Source organism: Mesoplodon mirus, assembly GCF_964341445.2.
Source record: "Mesoplodon mirus genome assembly, chromosome: 13".
Classification (NCBI taxonomy): Eukaryota; Metazoa; Chordata; class Mammalia; order Artiodactyla; family Ziphiidae; genus Mesoplodon; species Mesoplodon mirus.
Genome location: NC_138989.1, coordinates 8,888,545 through 8,910,591, shown reverse-complemented (window position 1 = coordinate 8,910,591; position 22,047 = coordinate 8,888,545). Strand labels below are relative to the sequence as shown.

At 42.0% G+C, this 22,047-nt stretch overlaps 1 protein-coding gene across 1 annotated transcript in view; it reads left to right on the top strand.

The window, feature by feature from the left end:
- Positions 1-307: 307 nt before the first annotated feature.
- PPTC7 (protein phosphatase targeting COQ7) overlaps positions 308-22,047 on the top strand; it is a 41,564-nt gene continuing 19,824 nt past the window's right edge. Inside the window, exon 1 of the mRNA XM_082641498.1 lies at positions 308-1,108. Coding sequence (XP_082497624.1) covers positions 883-1,108 — 226 coding nt within the window. The 5' untranslated portion in view covers positions 308-882. The remainder of the gene's footprint in view (positions 1,109-22,047) is intronic.

Sequence of the window (22,047 nt, the reverse complement as noted above, 5' to 3'; positions counted from 1 at the left end):
GCTGCAGTGGCCGTGCCTGAATCTCCATCACTAACCCTCCACCCTCACCCCACCGTCTAATAGGAACATATAGTATTTTCTCGAATTTTCCTAAACATTATGCAAAACGGCTCTTCTTCCCAAACAGATTGCCTCCCCTAAACCCTTCCAATATATAAGTTCTGGAGGTGTCACTAGATTACTTCAGTTTACTTCAGTGTACTTCAGTTTCTTAATATATATAGTACAGAATAATGATATGTGACCCGATACTTTCTTCCAGGTTTTTCTTTAAAGGAATAGTGGCGTTATTTAAAACAATAGCTTTTAAAAGATATGGTTAAAGCAGGGGAGAAAACAGCCCACCTGTAATCCTCGGTATTTTAACTTAGGTCCCGCGTCTGGGGAATCCTCCTAGGTCCTTGAAGCTAGGCAGTGAAGTAAAAAAGCGACTACAACTCCCAAGAGACATTGTGTCCACATCCTCTGCGCACGCTCGACCTCTGTGGCTGCGTAGGGCACCGAGCCGAGGAGGCGGGGCTTGGGCCTAAACAGCGGGCTGTGGGAGGGGATAGAGGCGTGGCCACAAAGGGGGCGGTGCTGCCGGCGAGGCCCGGAACACGCTAGCGGAGTGGAAGATGGCGGCGGCAGGGGTGGCTGCACCCGGGACCCCAGTCGGGCTGAGGCGGAGGAGCCGCCGGTTCTGACCTCGCTCTGGCTCCAGTGCGCGCGGCGGAGCGTGTGCGAGGCCCCGCGCGTCGGGCAGGGGCGGCGGCGACTGCGCGCCGCCTTGAGGAGCGTCCCGGCGGCGGCGCGGCTGCGGCTGAGGAGAGAGCCGGCTCCGGGCCTCCGCGTCCTTCTGCTCCCCGGGCCCCCCGCCTCCTCGGGGGGGCGGCGGTGGCGATGTTCTCGGTCCTCTCGTACGGGCGACTGGTGGCCCGCGCCGTGCTCGGCGGCCTCTCGCAGACCGACCCCAGGGCCGGCGGCGGCGGCGGCGGCGGCGACTACGGGCTCGTGACGGCCGGCTGCGGATTCGGCAAGGACTTCCGTAAGGGCCTCCTTAAGAAGGGCGCGTGCTACGGGGACGATGCGTGCTTCGTAGCCCGGCACCGCTCGGCAGACGTGCTCGGTGAGTGCCCGGCCAGGTCCCCCCTTCCCAGCCCGGGATCCGCCTCCTGGGGACTCCCCTGCTCGGGGCTTTCCTCGCTCCTCCGGGCGGTAAGAGGAGCCCGAGAGCCAGTAGTAGCTCATTTGTACGGAGCGCTTACTATGTGCCAGGCGCCTTGCCAAGCGATCCAAGGTGCGTTTTCCGCTTGAACAACCCCCATTTTAGAGGTGAGGAAATTGAGGCGCAGAGCGGGCGAGCCACACGCTCAAGGTCACACAGCCTGAGAATGTGACCAGTTTGCCCGAGTCCGGAACCGCACTGTTATTAGTCACTTGGTAGTGCCAGCCCCGGACGATCTCGTCCCCTCCCCCGGCGACACCTGCAGTCTCCGAACCTCGCTCTGGCTCCCTCCCTCTCTCCTCTCTCCTCCCTCTGCGTGCCCCGGGGATCCCTGCTTCTTCACGCTCCTGACGACACAGCCCGGCCGCGGGCAGCGGGATCCCGAGCCGACTGGCTGTCGTGAGCCCCACACAGCCCAGCCGCATTCTTTCGTCGTCTCGATCGAGACCAGATCTACATCCTTTTGGAAGTCTCGCAGCGGAGGCCGCTGGCCTGGTGAAAAATCACTCGCAGTGCATTCTTCCAAACTGATCTTGCCCACTTGAGGTCACTTGGGGTGTAAGAGAGTCTCCTTGACCCAAAATAGAATGGTCAAACCCTCTTCTAGACTGCGGCCAAGGAAGCCTTGAGAATTGGTTAAAGCCTTTGAAGGCCACAGGTGCTTCCAACGGCCCATTCCAGTTACACCTTAGGGGTTGGGAGTCTAGAGTTAGAGCTTGCAGGAATGGCTAAATATAATTCACAAGCGATCAGAAACTTTACCATATTGTATGTCTTTGGAGGCAGTGCGTATGCCATAGAATCCTATGCCGTTAAATCTCTTTTAATAAATAAAGCACTTCCTTTGTAATTGAAGGACACGTTGTCATTGAACTTAGGTTCAAATGTCGCCTTGGTTTCACTTCTCAGGTGAGATTATTTTGATTACTTTAAATTTCATATTCTGAGGCAAAGTTAGGCATTGGAACAAATGGTCCTGTAACTTTATGACCATAATTATTTTTAAATTTGGTCTTAGAATAACTGCCTATTATCTTTGCTTCTACTCATGTACTGTTTGTGAACATAGAACTAGAAAAGTGGTTATCAGTTTAATTCATGAAAGTCTCCATTACCTGGGTTGAAAAAAATCAGTTAGTGTTTCGGCAACACTTCAGACTCCTCAGAAGGGAACTTGCAAATTTTTTAAAAATTTTTATTGGAGTATAGTTGATTGACAGTGTTGCGTTAGTGTCTGCTCTACAGCAAAGTGAATCAGTTATACATATACCCATTCTTTTTTAGATTCTTTTCCCATATAGGTCATTACAGAGTATTGAGTAAAGTTCCCTGTGGGAACTTGCAAATTCAAGTCCTACAAATCCACTCTAAAGTCAGCTTGACCCTGACTCAGTATCTTTTTTAAAGGTCTGTCAGTGGCTGTCTTTTTTCATTACAGTTGAGGCACTTCACAAGTAGAAGCCTGTGACCTGTGCTGCTAAGTGCAGCAGGATAGGGGATATTGAGCCACTAAGGTTCCCCCTTACAAATCTGCTATGTGCTGGCTTATGTGAAAGATTTGTGATTTGATTTATGATTTGGGGGATATTTTAATGTGTCAAATTCCTAGGCTGAAGCTTGATTTAAAATTTTTTGAAGGCTACCTGCTTAATGGAGTGGGGTATTCATAAGGAAAATTTTGGTCAAACCCATTCTGAACAAAGTATAAACATACCATCCTGGCAGAAACCTGGCCTGGTTTGGTGCTCAGCTTTGCCACTCTGTGATCTGTGGTTTTGGATAAGAGCCTCTCAGCTCATTGTCCTCATCCAGACTAGAGGATGAAGGGAGTGGACCAGCTGACCCTCAAGAACTTCCGACCGTCATATCATATTTTCTTTTTGTTTTGAAAAGACAGCACCCTTTGTTAGTTTGCATCTCAAATAATGGGCATTACTTCCTGTCTTATTTACATGGGCACCGTCAGTAGATTTGTTCTGTTTTACATCTGTTTCTAAACCACCAGTGGTTCTTAACTTTCCTTGGTTCACAGCCTCTTGGTTTACTGCCCAAGGGCTCTCTTGCCCCAAAAATGTGCAGAGAGACAAAAGTTTGCATAGGCCCTTGGGGACTTCACTGACCCCGTGAAGTCCATCCATGTGCCACCTAGAGGTCCATGAATGGGTACCAGATTAAGAACCACAGCTCTGTACCCCTCTTGAAAGGAATGTTGCTAGGCATAACCGGACAGATGATTGCTTATGTGGTCTGTGGCCATATTTGACAAAGAGCCGTTTTAAGAGAGAGAGTTGCATGCAAATCAGGGAACACAGGTTCTCTAGCTAGGACTATTTTGGAGGAGTTCTTCCAGAAAGCCTTCTTGGGAGCCACCTGATACAACTTCTGAGTTGGTCTCATTTGATCTTTGGTTTCCACAATCCAGTCCGTATGATGGTGACTACTGTTTTATTGACACCATCCTATCCCAGGCAGGTCTGATTATCTCTTGCTGTGAAAGAGGTGATGAGTCTCAGTGAGTTGTTGTTTTTTTGGGGTTTTTTTTGCAATACGCGGGGCTCTCACTGTGGCTCAGCGGCCATGGCTCACGGGCCCAGCCGCTCCGTGGCATGTGGAATCTTCCCGGACCGGGGCACGAACCCGTGTCCCCTGCATCGGCAGGCGGACTCTCAACCACTGCGCCACCAGGAAAGCCCTCACTGAGTTTTTAATACTGCTTTTTACTCTGGAAGTTGGAGTTGTAAACTGAATTTCGTTAAAGGGCCATGTGGAGGGAGTTCCCTGGTGGCTTAGTGGTTAGGATTTGGTGCTGTCACTGCCGTGACCTGTGTTCGATCCCTGGTCAGGGAACTGCGATCCCACAAGCTGCGCGGAGGGGCCCAAAAGAAAGAAAAAAAAAAAACGGCTATGTCGAATAATAATGTTATGTTGAACCTCAGTGCTTTGAACCTTCTAGTTCTGTAGATAATTCATTTTCTTTGGGTTGACACTGTGTTTATTGCTAAGTTATCTGTGCAACTCACTGTGGTCATCTAGGACTCTTTGTTTGGAATGAAAGCTGTTTATTTCTTTTGTGTTAGAAAGAGAAAGCTGTTTTATTTCTTTAATTTAGAATTGATCTGTTGTATTAGTCATGCAGTGACTAAAAGTACTTGGTGCTTTACAACATTTTTGTAGAGTCCCACTGGATTTCTTTTAGGAAAAACCAACTATGGTGGGTGTGGTGAGACATAAGAACTACTCCTATCCCCTGGAAAATTGGCAAAGGTGCTTTCTCTTTATTAGGTCCAACAGGAGTAAACCAGTACCAGCAGGAGCTATGCGCACTTTTCTTTTTCCTTCTTCCCTGTGACTAATACTGAGTTCTCTTATTACTCTATATGGCATGGTTGCCTAAGTACGTAAAAATATGAGAACTGCCTAGCGTGTAACTGCTGGGCCTCCCACAGCCCTAAGCCAGTTAACAATAGAATCAAAGACTGTTGAGAGTTGTAAGACTTAGAAACCTTGCAATCCAATTCTTTCATTTTGCTGAAGACAAGACAGAGGGTCAAATCACTCTGCTAGGGTTACTCCACTAGTTAAGGGCAGAGTTAGGACTAGCCCCAAGATTCCCCATTCCAGTCCTCTTTCCGTTACACCACTGGTTAAGTTTTCTTGACAAGATAGGTGAATTCAAAACCCATCTGTCTTCTGGTACTGTTAAAGCGTTCTGGTAATGCTTTTCTTGCTCAAGGGTATGGGGATGTGTGTGTGTATACAACTTCTTTATTCACTCTGTGACTCACTACAGTGCAAAAAAACTCCTCTGCATACTAAACAACAGTTTATTGGAAAAAAGACAGCATGGTGTATGCCATGTAAGCTCTGACTTCTGAATACTGACTTGTAAAGTAATTCTTTTAAAACTGCACAATGTTTATTTAAGCTTGATTAACTTGAAACCTTAAAAAGAAATGAAAAATTCTACCCTTTAGATATAATTTTGATTGTGGCCAGGAATTTGAAGTGTTTTTGTGAGTAATACAGTCTTAAAAGTAGTTGTCTTGGGAATTCCCTGGTGGTCTAGTGTTTAAGACTCCGTGCTTCCACTGCTGGGGGCACAGGTTCCATCCCTGGTCGGGGAACTAAGATCCTGCAAGCCACGAGGCACAGCCAAAAGAAAAGAAAAAAGTAGTTGTCTTAAGGTATGAGGATTACACAAACAATATAAAGATAAAAATTTTATTTAGGAAGTGAATTGATTAGGTAGAATTTGATGTTTTCCAGCAGTCATGGTAATTTTAATGTATTTGATGGAACCTCTATATCTGAAAGTGAGTTGTCCTTTTAACAAAGTACCAGTCACCTTGGGAGAGTGTGTGTGCGCGCTAATTTCAACCTTTCAAGAAGCCCTCTTTCGAATTTTCCTCATCTAGATTTCAAGCTGTGTCAGGAAACTAGTCTTATTATTATATAGTCATAATTTTCTGAAAGTCAAAATTCAGTCTGATCCACCTGTTGACAGCAGACATAACCCTGACTGAATTTTTTTCACCTGCTATAACTTTTACCTTTTAAAGTGAAAAATTCAGTAGCACAACATTCACAAGGTTGTGCAGCCATCACCACTAACTAGTTCCAGAATGTATTCATCACCCCAAAAGAAAACCCCTACCTATTAGCAGTCACTTCCCAGCTCCCCTCCCTCAATCCCTGGCAACAGAAAGTAGATTCTGACTCTACAGGTTGTCTATTCTGGACATTTCATATAAATGGAATCATATAATATGCTGTCTTTTGTGTCTGGCTTTTTTCACTTAGCATAAGATTTTCAAGATTTACCCACATTGTAGCATGTATCAGTACTTAATTCCTTTTTATGGCTGAATAATATTCCATTGTATGGATATACCACGTTAAAAAAATTGATCTATTAATGGACATTAGATTGTTTCCACTTTTTTGGCTGTTGTGAATAGTGCTGCTGTGACACATTTATGTATAGGCTTTTTTGTGAACATATGTATTCTCTTGGGTATATACCTAGAAATGGAATCGTTGGGTCATATTGTAACTTTGCAACTTTATGAGCAATATAGTTTTTTTAATATATTTTATATCATTAATATATAATGATTATATATCATTAATATAATTATTTAATAGAGGGGGAAATCTTTTTTATTTTTTTTTATTTTTTTTATTTTTTGCTGTACGCGGGCCTCTCACTGTTGTGGCCTCTCCCGTTGCGGAGCACAGGCTCCGGACGCACAGGCTCAGCGGCCATGGCTCACGGGCCTAGCCGCTCCGCGGCATGTGGGATCTTCCCAGACCAGGGCACGAACCTGTGTCCCCTGCATGGGCAGGCGGACTCTCAACCACTGCGCCACCAGGGAAGCCCGGAAATCTTTTTTAAATGTCAGCAATCAGATATGTAAGTTCTGAGATTGATCAGTACTTTAAATATGCTGGATTTCATAATTGTGTGCTTTCAAGAGAAAATTGTGGAATGTTAAGGAAGTATGAGAGTTGTGCGGTCAGTAAAAGAGCCTTCTAGGACTCAGAAACATCAGGGTTTAAGAAGCTACTGACCAAAAAATAGCCACTGACTAGTTGTCCTCTGACTCTTCTGAGTATTCTGTCATTCTGTAATGAATAGATTATAGGGTTGATGGATAGAGGAATTTTGCTGTTTGTTTCTTAAACTCCTGCTCCCTAATATTTTTCTCATTTTGCTATATATTGTACTTTTCATAAGGTTCTTATAAGGCACATTATTTTTAAAGTCATTTCCTCATTTGTTATACTGTCAGAACTACTTTTCCTTTGTTTAGTCTTTAATCTAGAAATTCTTGAGCTTAGTTTTAAATTTTCCTAACTTCCAGCTTCTCTCTCAATTTGTTAATAATCTCCTTAAAGGAATCTGGATAAATCTTTTTTTTACAGAGCAAGTAATTGCATTTTAAAAGCATGACTGTTTATAATTTTTTAGAAAATATACTTTTGTTAAAAGATTTTAAATTGTAGCAGAAGGTAAGATGTAGATGTTAACTGGTTGTGCTGTGGGGTTTTTTTTGGGGGGGCAGGGTGTTGAGGGAGTTGGGGGAACCTGGATTGGAGGAGGCTGTTCCTGAACTTTAGCACTGCTTTCTGAAACTGGGCAATACATAACCTGAATGGTTGCAACAGTATCCAAATGGAGTTTGTACTTGTGTGTGACTCAAGGAGTACTACACCAGGTCACAGTATTTGACCTACAGCCATGTCCTTTGAATAAACGCCTATGTCACATGGTTTGAATAAACGCTTATGTCAAGTTCAAACTAAATGGCAAATTCATTTTGTATAGGTCCCCGTGCCTTTTAGAGAGGCCTTACCTGGGGCTTTAGGTTCAGAATTTTCAGGGAAATGCTTTGGAAAGGTAAGTTGACAGTTTCTTTCTAAAGAAATTTTACTTTTCTAGTCAGTTGAAAAATGGTGTGCCTTGTGGGTTTGCCTTTCAAAATTAGTATTAACTTTTGTTCTCATTTTAAGAACTGGTTACCTAGATCCTAATTTTTGTCATTAGTAATAAAATTCAGTGATCTATCTTGTTTGAGAGTTGTCAAATATTTTAAAAATCTGATAGTTTTCTGTCTCTCTGAGGTCTAAAATCATTTGTTTCCTGTTATTAAACAATTCACAGTTTACAGAATTGCATCATAAATCAAAACTTTTTTGCAAAAGCTGACCAACTGCAGGAGGCATTGGGCTGAAAACACACACTTATCATTTAAACTTGAGTTGACAATTGGCACGGATCTTTCAGTTTAAAATTTTAAAGAAGAAAAGATGCTAAATACTTTAGAACGGGATCCCAAACAGGATTTCGGGTGGATGGGGTGGGGGTGAGGGAGCAGAACCTTTTCTTTAAAGAGTGGAAAATACTTCACTCTGTTTTTTCCTAAACATTTATTCAATATCTGACACAAAATATGGTTCAGCTTACCAGTGTTTTATACATATACAGTGCTTTAGATTTTACTTTTTTTTTTTTGGCTGCGTTGGGTTTTTGTTGCTGCGCACAGGCTTTTCTCTAGTTGCAGAGAGCGGGGGCTACTCTTCGTTGCTGTGTGCGGGCTTCTCATTGCGGTGGCTTCTCTTGTTGCGGAGCACGGACTCTTAGGCGTGCAGGCTTTAGTAGTTGTGGCTCTTGGGCTTAGTTGCTCTGCGGCATGTGGAATCTTCTAGGATCAGGGCTCGAACCTGTGTCCCCTGCATTGGCATGCGGATTCTTAACCACTGTGCCACCAGGGAAGTCCCTAGATTTTTCAGTGTATTTTTATGTTTTACCTTATTTAATCTTTTAACTATGAAATAGTTGCTCTTATTTCTGCTTAATCTGCATCTATTTCCTCATCTATAAGCCTGACTCATCAGTAAGGTTAGTATCAAAGCTGGGACTTGAACCTAAGTTTTCTCTTGCGCATCTAGTGCTTTTAAATAAATGGTTTTGTTTTGCGCTTATAAAAGTAATACATGTTCACAAAAGCACGGTGTAAAATACCTGTAACTCATAACTCAATTATAGTCAGTATGGTTTCCTCTAGCCTTTGTGTATATACAATTGTATGTATACATATTAGTAAATAAGATTGGGTTAGTGTGTATTCTGCTCTGTAATGTTATTGTTATGTAATGTAGCTTGAGCATACTTCCATAATAAGCATAGCTATCATATTTTACTGCATATACAGTCCATGAAGTCCTCTATTTTTAGTTATTTAGATTATTTCCAATTTCCTGTTACAAGTAACACTAGAGTGAATACCTCTACATGTAAGTATTTCCTTAGGATAAACTCCTTGAAGAGGAGTTCCTGAGTCAAAGGCTGTGAACTTTTGAAAGGTTTCTGATTTAAATATTAGTGTAGCTCCCTCCAGAAAGGTTATACTAATTTATACCTTTCCATTTGCTATGAAATTACTCTCATCAGTAAGCTTATTGTTGATCTTGAGTCTGTCACATTTAACAATTTATAAGTTTACTAGGTTCTTAAACAGTTGTTTTTGAGGTGAGTAAGTTTGTAGCTGGTGAATAGTTCTAGAACGGGTTGAATTGTTGGTATGAATCCCAAGGGTTACAAAATGACTGCAAAAACTTTGCCAGAGACTGCAAAAGTGACTTACTACAAAGAGTGCTTTCTGTTGAGGGACCGAGTACTATTTTGACTCAAGCCAGTTCCAACACATTTTTGCACTGATTTTTCTTTACTCATTTCTTTTTATTCATTCCCTCATGAAGAGGAAACTTCTTTCTTTTTGTACTACTGTGACTGTACATTTTGATTTTTCAAGGATGCCATCTCCAATAGGTTTTCTGACTTATCAGAATTTGTCTGTGCTGTCATTTGAGGTAGATGCAAAAGGTTAGCTGTGCTGAATGAAGCCAACAAAAAGTGCTTCTGTTTTCACATCAATGTTTGGATAGCAGTTTTGAATAAGAAAATAGATTTGAGCTATTTACATTAGAGCTGGAAAACTGTTCCTGGCCTCTAGTTTGAATACTAATTGGTAATATGGTCATCAGTGTTTCTATGAAATGAGAAAGTCTAAACAGAGGTGTCATTTATGCATGTATTGTTTTTAAAAATTCACTTCTCTTGGTTCTTGAGCTGCAATGTTGATCTTATTTTCTTGTTCATGTACCCTGAATTCACTGAAAAATCAATGGTCTTTGGTGTGTTTTGTGAATACATTCTATACATACATATTAAATAATTTACAGATCGTCTGAATTCAGTGAAGCCAATTGATCTATAACTATCTTTTATTCTTTCATCAGAATTTCAGATTGAAAAATGGTTGGCCTGCCTTTTTGTCAGTGGCCTAAAGGAGAAAAAAACTTTTCCAACATTCTAGTCTGGTGGTTAAAACTGAAGTAAAAGGACATGGGGCAGTGTTTTTACCCTCTGGATCATTATCAAAACGTCTCTGAAAACATACATGAGGTGGTGTACTAAGGGGAAAGGATAAATTGAGAAGCCTGAAATGGAGCCTTTGTTTCAAAACTAGTTCATGCAGTAAATGTAATATTGTATATGAAAAGTAAAATATAGCTGTATCTGTTAGCTTTTATTTTATAAAGAGTTTCTAAAACAGGCTCCCTTTTTTTGCAATGTGACTTAGAATCCCAGAATCTTAGATCTTAGAAAAAGGAACTCTCGAGAGAATTTGTCCTCCTGCCCTTTCTTTCACAGATGAGAAAACTAAAGTTTAGAGAAGTTATTTGGCCAGTGTCCTACAGCCAGTTAGTGGCAAAGAAAGCTGGGAGCTGTGTCATCTCCGAGACTCCTTTTCAAGGCTCTTTCCATCCAGCCTTATTTTAACAGTCTGTGAGAAGAGGGCACAACACCTTGTGCAACTCTAGGATGAGATAATGGTTCATTCTCTCTTTCTTTGTTTTTGTTTTTTTAATTTTTATTGGGGTATAGTTGATTTACAATGTTATGTTAGTTTCAGGTATACAGCAAAGTGAATCAGTTATACATATATCCACTATTTGTTTAGATTCCTTTCCCACATAGGCCATTACAGAATATTGAGTGGAGCTCCCTGTGCTATGCAGTAGGTTCTTACTAGTTATCTATTTTATATATAGTAGTGTATATATGTCAATCCCAATCTCCCAATTTATTATTATTTTTTTTTTGCAGTACGCGGGCCTGTTGCTGCTGTGGCCTCTCCCGTTGCGGAGCACAGGCTCCGGACGCGCAGGCCCAGCGGCCACGGCTCACGGGCCCAGCCGCTCCGCGCCATGTGGGATCTCCCCGGACCGGGGCACGAACCCGTGTCCCCTGCATCGGCAGGCGGACCCTCAACCACTGCGCCACCAGGGAAGCCCTCAATCTCCCAATTTATACCCCCCCCCGCCGCCCTTATCCCCAGTGGGTTCATTCTCTTTTTGTAGTTCTCAGATGAAAGTTGGTTTATCAGAATGTTGGTATTCTAACTTATCAGTACAGTCAACTGAATTAATTGTTTACTGATTGTTTCCTATTAGTCCTTGACAGGTGCTGGGGAAAAGACCACGAACAAAATAGACTTTAGCCTTGAAGTTTCACAGTCTGGGGGAGAAGGTACACGTATGCACAGGAACAGAAACGTTAGATGTTGTGGAAGCATGGAGTCAGGCCCCGAGAGATGGGTTTTTCAATAAACTGAGGCAAATGAGGAGAAGATCGACAAGGCTCTCCAGATTGAGGGATCAGCAAATGCACAGAAGAAGACTTCCCAAACTACAGCTATTTTGTAGGTAGAGAGTAGTTTGGGCTGGCGGGGTGGGGATGAGAGGATGGTTGAGAATTGATGTTAGAAAACAGGTTAAGACCAAATTGTCAAAGGTCACAGTTGCCATATTGGGTGTTGTTTCATTTTTTGGTTTTGGTAGAATCTATAGGAGATGTTTTTGCTTTTGTTGTTCTGGGTTTAGTTTGTTTTTTTTCTGAAGAAGCAGCACATTTAGATGGTACAAAATTGAAAAGGTATTCAGAATTCAAAAGGGTGCATAAAGTCTCCCTCTCACCCATGTGTCCTAGCTGCAAAAGTTCCTCTCCCAAAAGAAACCAATGTTATCAGTTTCTTGTATATTCTTCTAGAGAATGTTCTTAGAAATACAAGTAAATAAGTGTATATACATGGAAAGTATTTGACTAGAAGTGTAATATGGACATAGCAACCTTGTTTAAAAAAAAGATAAAGAGGGTGTAATGGGAGAACAGGAGGCAAAAGATCAATTAGGATGCTACTGAAATAGTCTGAGCTAGAATGGTCTTTAGCTAAGGGTACTGGAAAGTAATTGGGCTTCAGGCACATTGCAGACAAAGAATCAACAGGACTTAGTGATAACTGGATGAAGAGGGTGAAGGAGAAAGAGAAATTGGAGTTGATTTTGAGGTTTTGCTTCTGGAAGCTTCTTTAAGGTTTCTAGCCTGGAAATGTGGGGTGGTTTGGGCTGCCATTAATCAGGTTAGGAAATGCAAGAGAAAAATAAAAACTTTGGGAATTGAAAACAGGGGATTGCTTGGTAGCAGAGGCATTTCAGAGGTAGAATCATCTGGTTCGTGGCATGCTTGGATCCAGCTGGTCTTTATTGAGTCCTTAGTGCTCTGACAGTGAGTCTCATTAGAATCACCTGTATAGTTTGGATTTTTATGCTTTGTTACAAGGCCCAGGCCTACCCTGGGCATACTGGCTCAGGAGGTAGGGCTTGGGTTCCACAGGTAATCTCAATGTGCAGCAAGAATTGAGAACTGTTGTGCCAGGAACCGGCTAGCACTCCAGAATGAAAGACGTTACCAGTATGAAAAAGACTCAGCCCTGAAGGAGGTCACATTACGGAGTGGGAGAAAGGAGACAGGAAAGTCATGATACAGGCGCTGCTGTTACTGTAGTGACCTAGGGAGAGGGTTAGGCCCACTAACATTTATGTGTTGGTTGTCGTTATAAGATTTCCCATTTAAAATGAGAAATTTCTAAGTCTGAACCCTGGCACACAGTAGGCAGCAGGCACTTAAGAGGTATTTGTTAAATAAGGTTACTTCAGAGTCACTTCTGGAAAAAACTATTTTTTCAAGGTGCAGATGAATCTTTTTTTCTTCGTGTATTTTTTTGGAAACAAATATAGATTTGTTCCTTAGTTGCTGTTTAAATGTTTAATGGAATATTGAATGGGGTGGATGTGTGACCAGAAAAGCTGAATGGACCACTCATCTTTTAAACATTATATATGAGTGGGAATTGTCTTTTGATTATGACCATAGACCAGTGTTTGTAGAGCTTGCAGCCGACACTGATCAAAGACTTTTTTTCTGATTGCTACAGGGCAGACCGGTCTATAAACTGTTATTTGGCCTTTTTTTTTTTTAATTTATCTTTGGCTGCGTTGGGTCTTCGTTGCTGCCTGTGGGCTTTCTCTAGTTGCGGCAAGCGGGGGCTACTCTTCGTTGGGGTGCAGGGGCTTATTGTGGTGGCTTCTCTTGTTGCAGAGCATGGGCTCTAGGCACATAGGCTTCTGTAGTTGTGGCACGTGGGCTCAGTAGTTGTGGTGCACAGGCTTAGTTGCTCCATGGCATGTGGGATCTTCCCGGACCAGGGCTCGAACCAGTGTCCCTTGCATTGGCAGGTGGATTCTTAACCACTGTGCCACCAGGGAAGCCCTGGCCTTAAGAGAGACATAACTCTCATTTATTACATGTTGGCCGTGAGCTGAGCACTGTGACGAGGCACTCTTTAACACCATTATCCGTGTTCCTCACACCAGCACTGTGATGTTCATGATTTTATTCCCATTTACAGGTGAACATAATGAGGCTCAGAGAGCTACCCAAGACACCCTTAGTACACCTCATCCTAATCCTGGAGCTGGAATTTGAACCCAGATCTGACTCCAAAGTCTTGCCCAGTGTGTGTACACTGCCTTTTAAGTCAGAAATGATCGTTTAAAACTTTGTTTTACTGGGTCTTTGCTGAGTCTGAGTACTATTTAGTTATAACTATTCCTAGGCTAATAATTGAGCAAAGCCCCTTAATTAAAGCAAATAAAGGCCTTAGCGAGCCTGTTGAACAAGTCAGTAGGCCACAGGAACTTTGGTGGCCTCAGGCCAGCCCTTTGCTTCTGGGGGACCTCCTAAATACCTTAACTCCTGCAGTGCATTGTTTCGGCTAATTGCTGGTGAGAGGTTCGTGGCTGGGGTGTGATAGGCATTTACCTAGAGGTGAGGTTTCTCTGCTCTTAGAGCTGTAACCTCCGCCTTTATTACTTGTACTTTATCCATATTAGTCGAAATCGCAAGGAACTGCCCAAAATGCCTCTCTCCTTAGCCTCCTCCTCCCCCACAACTCAGTATTTTCATCCTTCCAGGCTCAAATCAGACGCTTCTCCATGAATGCTTTTCTGATTCCTTTAGCTAGATGTAATCTGATCTTCCTTGCTTTTGGCTTTAGTGGTACATGTTTATTTTGTTTTATTATAGCCATTTATCTTAAGCTGCTCCAATTCCCCGCCTCCCCCGTCACTACCACTTGATTTTAAGTTCCTCTGGGCGGGAAATCTTTTATTATATGTAAATCCCTTTGGCTCCCTTTCACTACAGTGTCTTTCATATAGGAGATGTTCAATAAAATGTGTTGACTAACTTTAATATTGACTGTAAGTGTAAAATGCAATTCTTAACTGAATTCATATAGTTTATCATCTCTCCCATAAAGGCAACATGTACTCATTACTGGAAAAATGGGGAAGTGTGGAAAATAAGAAGAAGAAAAGGACTTCCCTGGTGGCACAGTGGTTAAGAATACGCCTGCCAACGCAGGGGACCTGGGTTCAAGACCTGGTTCGGGAAGATCCCACATGCTGCGGAGCAACTAAGCCTGTGGGCCACAACTACTGAGCCTGCGCTCTAGGGCCCGCGAGCCACAACTCCTGAGCCTGCATGCCACAACTACTGAAGCCGGCGCGCCTAGAGCCCGTGCTCCGCAACAAGAGAAGCCGCCGCGATGACAAGCCCGCGCACCACAACAAAGAGTAGCCCCTGCTTGCCGCATCTAGAAAGCCGGTGCACAGCAACAAAGACCCAACTCAGCCAAATAAATAAATAAATCTTAAAAAAAAAAAATTGCCTGTTCTACCCCCTCAAAGGTCATTATTTAGTTGAACAATATATAGGGAAAATATAATTAATTTTCAGAAATTAAGGGTCAGTTCTTGGCAAGCTTTTTTATTTTTTAAATTTATTTTTGGCTGTGTTGGGTCTTCATTGCTGCACGCGGGCTTTCTCGTTGCGGTGAGCGGGGGCTACTCTTCGTTGCGGTGCGCGGGCTTCTCATTGCGGTGGCTTCTCGTTGTGGAGCACAGGCTCTAGGCGCGCGGGCTCAGTAGTTGTGGCTCACAGGCTCTAGAGCACAGGATCAGTAATTGTGGCGCGCGGGCTTAGTTGCTCCGCGACATATGGGATCTTCCCAGACCAGGGATCGAACCCGTGTCCCCTGCATTGGCAGGCGGATTCTCAACCACTGTGCCACCAGGGAAGACCTTAACTTGGCAGGCTTTTTCAAAAGAATTATGTTCTCACTTTTTTAAAAAAAGCTTTTGTGCCAGGGTTGCATGTGACTCCACCTCTCCCAGAGGGTGGTATTTTAGTAAAAAGCAGCTCTTATTTTTATAGAGGGGTGGAGAAAACGGGGTAATATAGTATCCTCTTTGGGGTTAGGTCAGGGTATATGGCTTAATTGTTGTAAATATTAGGTTAACCTTTAAGACTGGAATTCTAGATCTAATCTTATAAATAGAAGGAAAAATTTTCTCTTATCCTACAGGGCCAGTACAAGTAGATACACATCAGATAGCCGGACTTTAATTGCTGTTAGTTTCTTATTTAAACATTAAATTATTAGGCATTGTGTAACATTTTCTAATATCTAAAAACTAACAGAAGCCTCAGCTTTAACAGAAGGCCTTAATTCTGTAACACACTAAGGTCCCTGTCTCTACTGTTCATATCTTAAAATAAGTGTAAGCCCCCCAGATGATTTGTCTGTTGCTTCCTCCTAGAAAGCATTGCTGACAGCATTTAGCATTTGAGGAAGATACTGTTGCAGCTCAGAAAGGAGTGAAGTGACCTTTATCTGTGACTTAACCTTCAACTTTATAAGATACCCAAGGTCCTCAGCCACAGTTAAGTCAAAACACATCATTCCACATTAAATATTTGGTATTTAAACAGAAGAGCTAGAGGAAGTTAGAGGAAGACCATTTTTCTTTTAAAAAGGTTGACTTTCAGTTTCTTTGCCTTCACACTATCATTTCCTAATCGTCTTCTACTACCCAGAGTAGTCTGGAGGTTACCGTCTCTAATTAATGAAGTATTCTGGACAATGGGTTTAAATGTGTATATGTATGTGTGTGCATTTTAATTTGATTAATTATTAAGTAGTTTCAGGTTTACTAAGCTAGAAAGGAATAGTTATTTTGTTTAGAATTCTAAAACATAAAATAGAACATTTATTCCTGATTTGAGTCCGTATTTGAGTTTTGTTAACTGTCCTGGACAGTACTATTTCTTTTATTTATTTATTTTTGGCTGCGTTGAGTCTTCGTTGCTGCTGCACGCCGGCGTTCTGTAGTTGCGGCGAGCGGGGGCTCGTCTTCGTTGTGGCTCGTGGGCTTCTCATTGCAGTGGCTTCTTTTGTTGCAGAGCACGGGCTCTAGGCGCATGGGCTTTGGTAGTTGCAGCACGTGGGCTCAGTAGTTGTGGCGTGCGGGCTCTAGAGCGCAGGCTCAGTAGTTGTGGCTCACGGGCTTAGTTGTTCCGCGGCATGTGGGATCTTCCCGGGCCAGGGCTTGAACCCGTGTCCCCTGCATTGACAGGCGGATTCTTAACCACTGTACCACCAGGGAAGCCCTGGACAGTACTATTTCTTGAGCAGGATTTGAGTTTTGCTTATAAGTGTCCCTTTTTATACATTTTGTCATAGGGTTGAACCTTTCTTCCATCCTTTCAGCTTTATTGCCTCAGCTTTGTTAGCTGTTCTGCTTAGAGATCTTGAGTTCTTTTTTTTAATGTTTATTTTATTTATTTATTTTTGGCTGCATTGTGTCTTTGTTGCTATCCACGGGCTTTCTCTAGTTGCGGCGAGTGGGGACTACTCTTTATTGCGGTGGGTGGGCCTCTCATTGCGGTGGCTTCTCTTGTTGCTGAGCACGGGCTCTAGGGACGCAGGCTTCAGTAGTTGTGGCTCGCGGGCTCTAGAGCACAGGCTCAGCAGTTGTGGCGCATGGGCTTTGTTGCTCCGTGGCATGTGGGATTATCCCGGACCAGGGCTTGAACCCATGTCCCCCACATCGGCAGGCGGATTCCGAACCACTGCACCACCAGGGAAGCCCAAGATCTTGAGTTCTTGACGTAGACTTGGTATCTGGAGAATTAGAAGATGCAGGTTTCATTGTGACTAATGCATAGTGGTTATTTTGAGGAAACTTCTTGCAAAGGGAATATATCACTTGTTAAAGCAGGAAGAACGTGATAATCTATGTAATTTCATCTCTAGAGAACTGAAAGGAGTGTTAGTCAAAGCAAATTGTACTTTTCTGAATAAATCAACTTTTGAATACATTTTTCCAGTAATCCTTCTTTTTGTTCCCTTTGGGATAATTGTTTGCAGAAGCATTTCACAGTCCTGAATCACAAGGGAGTGTTTTTAATGCCCAAATAGTTGAGGCTTCAGAATTGTTGATACAAGTGTGATCTGTTCCATTCGATAGAAATTGAGTTTATACTCTGATCTCATTTTTCTCTAGTTATAATGCTTCATGTTGTGATGCCCCTAGACAAATAAGGTTGGCTTTGAGACCACTAGACTGTAGTATTTGAAGAAGAGCCTTGGCATCTGAAAAGAAGCCGGCTGTAGCACTGCAATAGATACTGCCTAACCAGTTCCCCGTCAGATGAGTGCTCGCGGCAGAAAGTGTAAAACCAGATATCCTTATCCCTTGAGTACAGAGGGTCTCCTGCTGCTTTTATTATTCAACTCTTGTGATCCAGCCAGATTCTTACTCAATTTCTCCTCTGGAGTTTCAGTTCACTATCAGGTACCCATCCTAGTAGATAGGAGATGTGTTTCACTGATGGAAAAACAATCCCTGTAGAACCGTCTTACTTCATTAGGGAGAGTATGAGGCTCAATGTAAAATGCCTCGAGATCATCAAAGATGCAAGGAATAAAGCTCTATTACCTTTGGGTACTACTTAGTATTTGAAATTCTGCCAGGGCTATTGGATAAAATCAAATTACCTATTTTTCTTCACTGATGCTTATATTAAAATTGAAATTTAGTATTTATTTTTTGGGTATCACTTTCTTCTGGAAAATGTCTTGTAACTAATTGCATGTCAATCTGAAGATGAGTGTAGTAAGAAGAGTTTAAGAAGAACGGCAGCCTCATGCTGACCGCTGATAATGGATAATGATGGAGAGACTCAGGCTAATGATCGCTTAGTTCAAAATCTTTTTCAAGGTGAGCCTTCTGCCAGCTACACAGTTAGGTGGCCGAATGCAGTTGGAAGGAGGATTTTTAAGCTTCCACAATTTCAGCTTACTTACCAAATCTTTTTTCCTTGAATTTTCTGGTTAGAATAAAGCTATTAAGTAAAATTTTGCGTTAATAACAAGCTAAGTGATTTTTTTCAAGTACATCAAAGTTTTGTTTTTATATGATTATAACTAAGGCAAAGACAAAAATGTATTAATTAGAAAAATGAAAATTATCTGTTACTTTAAGAATTTTCTTCCTATAAAAAGATATATTTAAATATGGGAGATAACACCAGAATTCTCTTTCTCCTTCTCTCTTAACTCTTTATTTTAGAAAAGCAATCTACAGAAAACTTAGCAAAATATTTTATAAAAATCATAAATATAAATATTTTCTAGTTGGCTATTTCCCACTTCATAAAACTTGACATTTTCATTTGTAAATGGTACAACTAAAGGAATTTTCTGTGCCCTATAGTCTCTTCTCAGCTTTTTGCTTGGCTATTTCAGATATGTAACCATTATCTTAATCTAATAATGGTTTTAATTGGATTTTAGGTCAAAGGAAACACTTAAGCTAGACGTGCGCTGACAGAATGTTATTAATGGAGACATAAGATGATTACAGTGAGTTAAATGAAATAGCTTCTATATTGATGCAAACTCTTTATCTTGGCATTCAAGGCCTTTCTAGTTCAGTCCACCTTTTCAACTTCACCTCTCTTCACCGCTAAAGAAATTATATCATTCTGACAAATTGGATTACTTGGCTGTTTCCTAAACTTAATCAGTTATATCTGTGTTTGTAATTTGATGCCTAAAGTAAGATGCAAATCGCAAGTGAGCTGTTTGGCCAGGAATTCTCATTCCTAAGATAAGATCCCCCTTAAGTCCTTAAACTTTTTACTCTATACTCTCTGAGCATCCAGTCCATCCTGTGGTGTCAGTACTGGACCTTTGTCAAAGAACTGGCCCTGATTGCCTTCCCCAGTGCAGACTCTTAGTTCCTGACTTCATACAGAACATTTCCACAAAAGTTCCCTACCGGTGCCTGAAACTCAGCATACCTGAGACAGAAGTCAGTATCTTCTAAAGGCATTTTCACCCCCTCCTAACTGGGGAATCATCTAATCAATATTCATTCCTGAAATCCAGAAACCTATTGATATAAAATGTATTGATGGAGAGCTGTCTTGTCTTTATATACTTTTTGTTTCCAGTGATGGTCTATTCTACTTTTCTCATTACCTCTAACCTAAAATCTTGCAGCTGATGCCTGACCTCTTACCTCTCTGAACCCGTTCTGTCCACTGCTGTCAGGATTATTTTTCTAAAATATAGATTGGATTATATCACTTCTACCCAGAAACCTTGTGACTTTTTATTGTCTAGAGCAGTGCTCTTCAGTAGAAATATACTGTAAACTATATATGTAATCTTAAACTTTCTAGTAGCCACATTTAAAAAAGTAAAATGAAACATGATGTTAATTTCAATTAATATAGTTATTTAACCCAATATATCTAAAATGTATGTTCAACATGAAACTAAGACATCTTACAATCTCGGGGGTACTACGTTTTTGGAATCCAGAGTATTTTACATTTAACAGCACATCTCAATCCATGCTAGCCACATTTCAAACTGAATAGCCACATGTGGCTAGTGGCTCCTGTATTGGACAACACAGGTCTATAGCATAAAGCTTACAGTTCTTGGACTGCAATTTTGGGCACCCCACAGCTTCAGCCCCTGCCCTGCGTATTTCAACTTCTCCCCACTCACCCAACCCCCACCCACACCTAATTTGCCGTTCTTTTCCTTTAATTACTCTTCCCTGCCTGAGGAAATCTGACTTACTTTCCAGGGCCAGATCTGAATGCCACTTCCTAGTGAAAGCTTGCTCCATTCTCGCAGTGCCCCATAAGCATTAACCACTTGCTCTTGACTCTTCTGTAGCAGCATTTGTGAGAGCCGTTTGTCTAGATTCCATGAGTGAGTAGTCTAGCTGCCCACTAGAAGGTGAGCTTCCCGGAGGCAGGATATGTCTCCCTCAGCTTCTGTTTCCTAGTATTCACTGTAGCCTCCATTTGCTCTTAGGGATATTCTTATCCATTGTTGTTTGATATCTTCAAGATCTGAAGCAATCTCTCCTTTAACAGTTGTTTTCTTTACCTCTGAATGAAATTTCCCTTTATATCTGGATCAGTTCCACTGTTTAAAAGGTGTTCTCTCTGTGGATTGAAGCTTTTGCTTATGCAAGAGAGGAACTATTCATTTTCTTATAGAAATAACTGCCTAATGTGAATTAAACTAGGCTTCAAATGTAGGTTATTCTGGCTTTAGCCTGGTTCTAATCCCAAATATAACTCTTCCTGTTATATAACTTGTTCTTTGTAAGTAAATTATGTATGTATACTAAGACTTTTTTCACACAGCTTTATTGAAAAGTTTATATGCTTTTTTTTTTTGGCGTGGTACGCGGGCCTCTCACTGTCGTGGCCTCTCCCGTTGCGGAGCACAGGCTCCAGACACGCAGGCTCAGCGGCCGTGGCTCACAGACCTAGCCGCTCCGCGGCATGTGGGATCTTCCCGGACCGGGGCACGAACCCGTGTCCCCTGCATTGGCAGGCAGACTCTCAACCACTGCGCCACCAGGGAAGCCCTATATGCTTTTTGAATCTCTTTTTCCCCCTAAAGAGACTTGGCCAATGGAGTTTTGCCTGTGTTCTTTTTCCCATATAAAAGCAAACAGGTGCCTGAAACGTTACCTCTGTTCTGGGAGAAATCTGATTAATGTTAAAGGGCTGTGCCAGGTCAGACTCTATAACCTGCTGACAGATTATTTAGTGAGTGCCAGGATCAACTCTCAACATTATCTCAGGTTTTAATGGTTTTCTTATGAAGGGCATTTGTAGATGAAACCAGTCTGTATTTAAAGTTAATTGTGGCTCTTAGATCAGAAACTGGTTAAGAAATTCTTTCCTCAAGCAAACAGTAGTTTGAGAAGAATGAATGATTCATCAGATGGAGTTGCAAGGACTATAATTGCATTCTGTGTTTTAACACAAATTGTTGCATTTAAATTATGGTAAAATCTTATCCCTGGTGATGTAAGAATTCAAAAGAAGTTCCTATTAAACTACCTTAAATTTTTGTAAGAACTTCTAGATACTCTTACAGCTGCTCGAAAAGCACCAAAAAATGATACTTCTTCCTGGGAGGGTAGACCTCAGTCATCCCTGATGCTTCTCTTTCCCCCACCCTCACTGTACCCCATTCAGTGTACCTGTGAGTCCTTTTGTTTCACTGGATCGCAAATCCCTGCACTCTAACTGCACTGCCACCATTTCACAACTGAGCTACTGAGACAGTCTTCTGATTCATTCCCTTTTCTGCTTTTGCTCTCCACACAGCAGGCAGAAGGATCTTTTTCTTATCATTATTACTATTTAAATTTTATATAATGGAAAATTTCAAATATACATCAAGGTAGAGGGATGAATGTACCTCTCATTATTCAACTTCAATTATCCATTCATGACCAGTCTTGTTTCATCTACTCTTTTGTCACTCCCCCCCAATATTTTGAAACAAATCTCAGACATCATATCATCTAACCAACTAATTTGGAATTGCCCTAAAGTGAAATTTTGACTTGGGACTTCCCTGGCGGTCCAGTGGTTAAGACTCCGAGCTTCCACTGCAGGGGGCATGGGTTCATTCCCTGGTCTGGGAACTAAGATCCCACATGCCGCGCGCGTGCAGCATGGCCAAAAAAAAAAAAAAAAA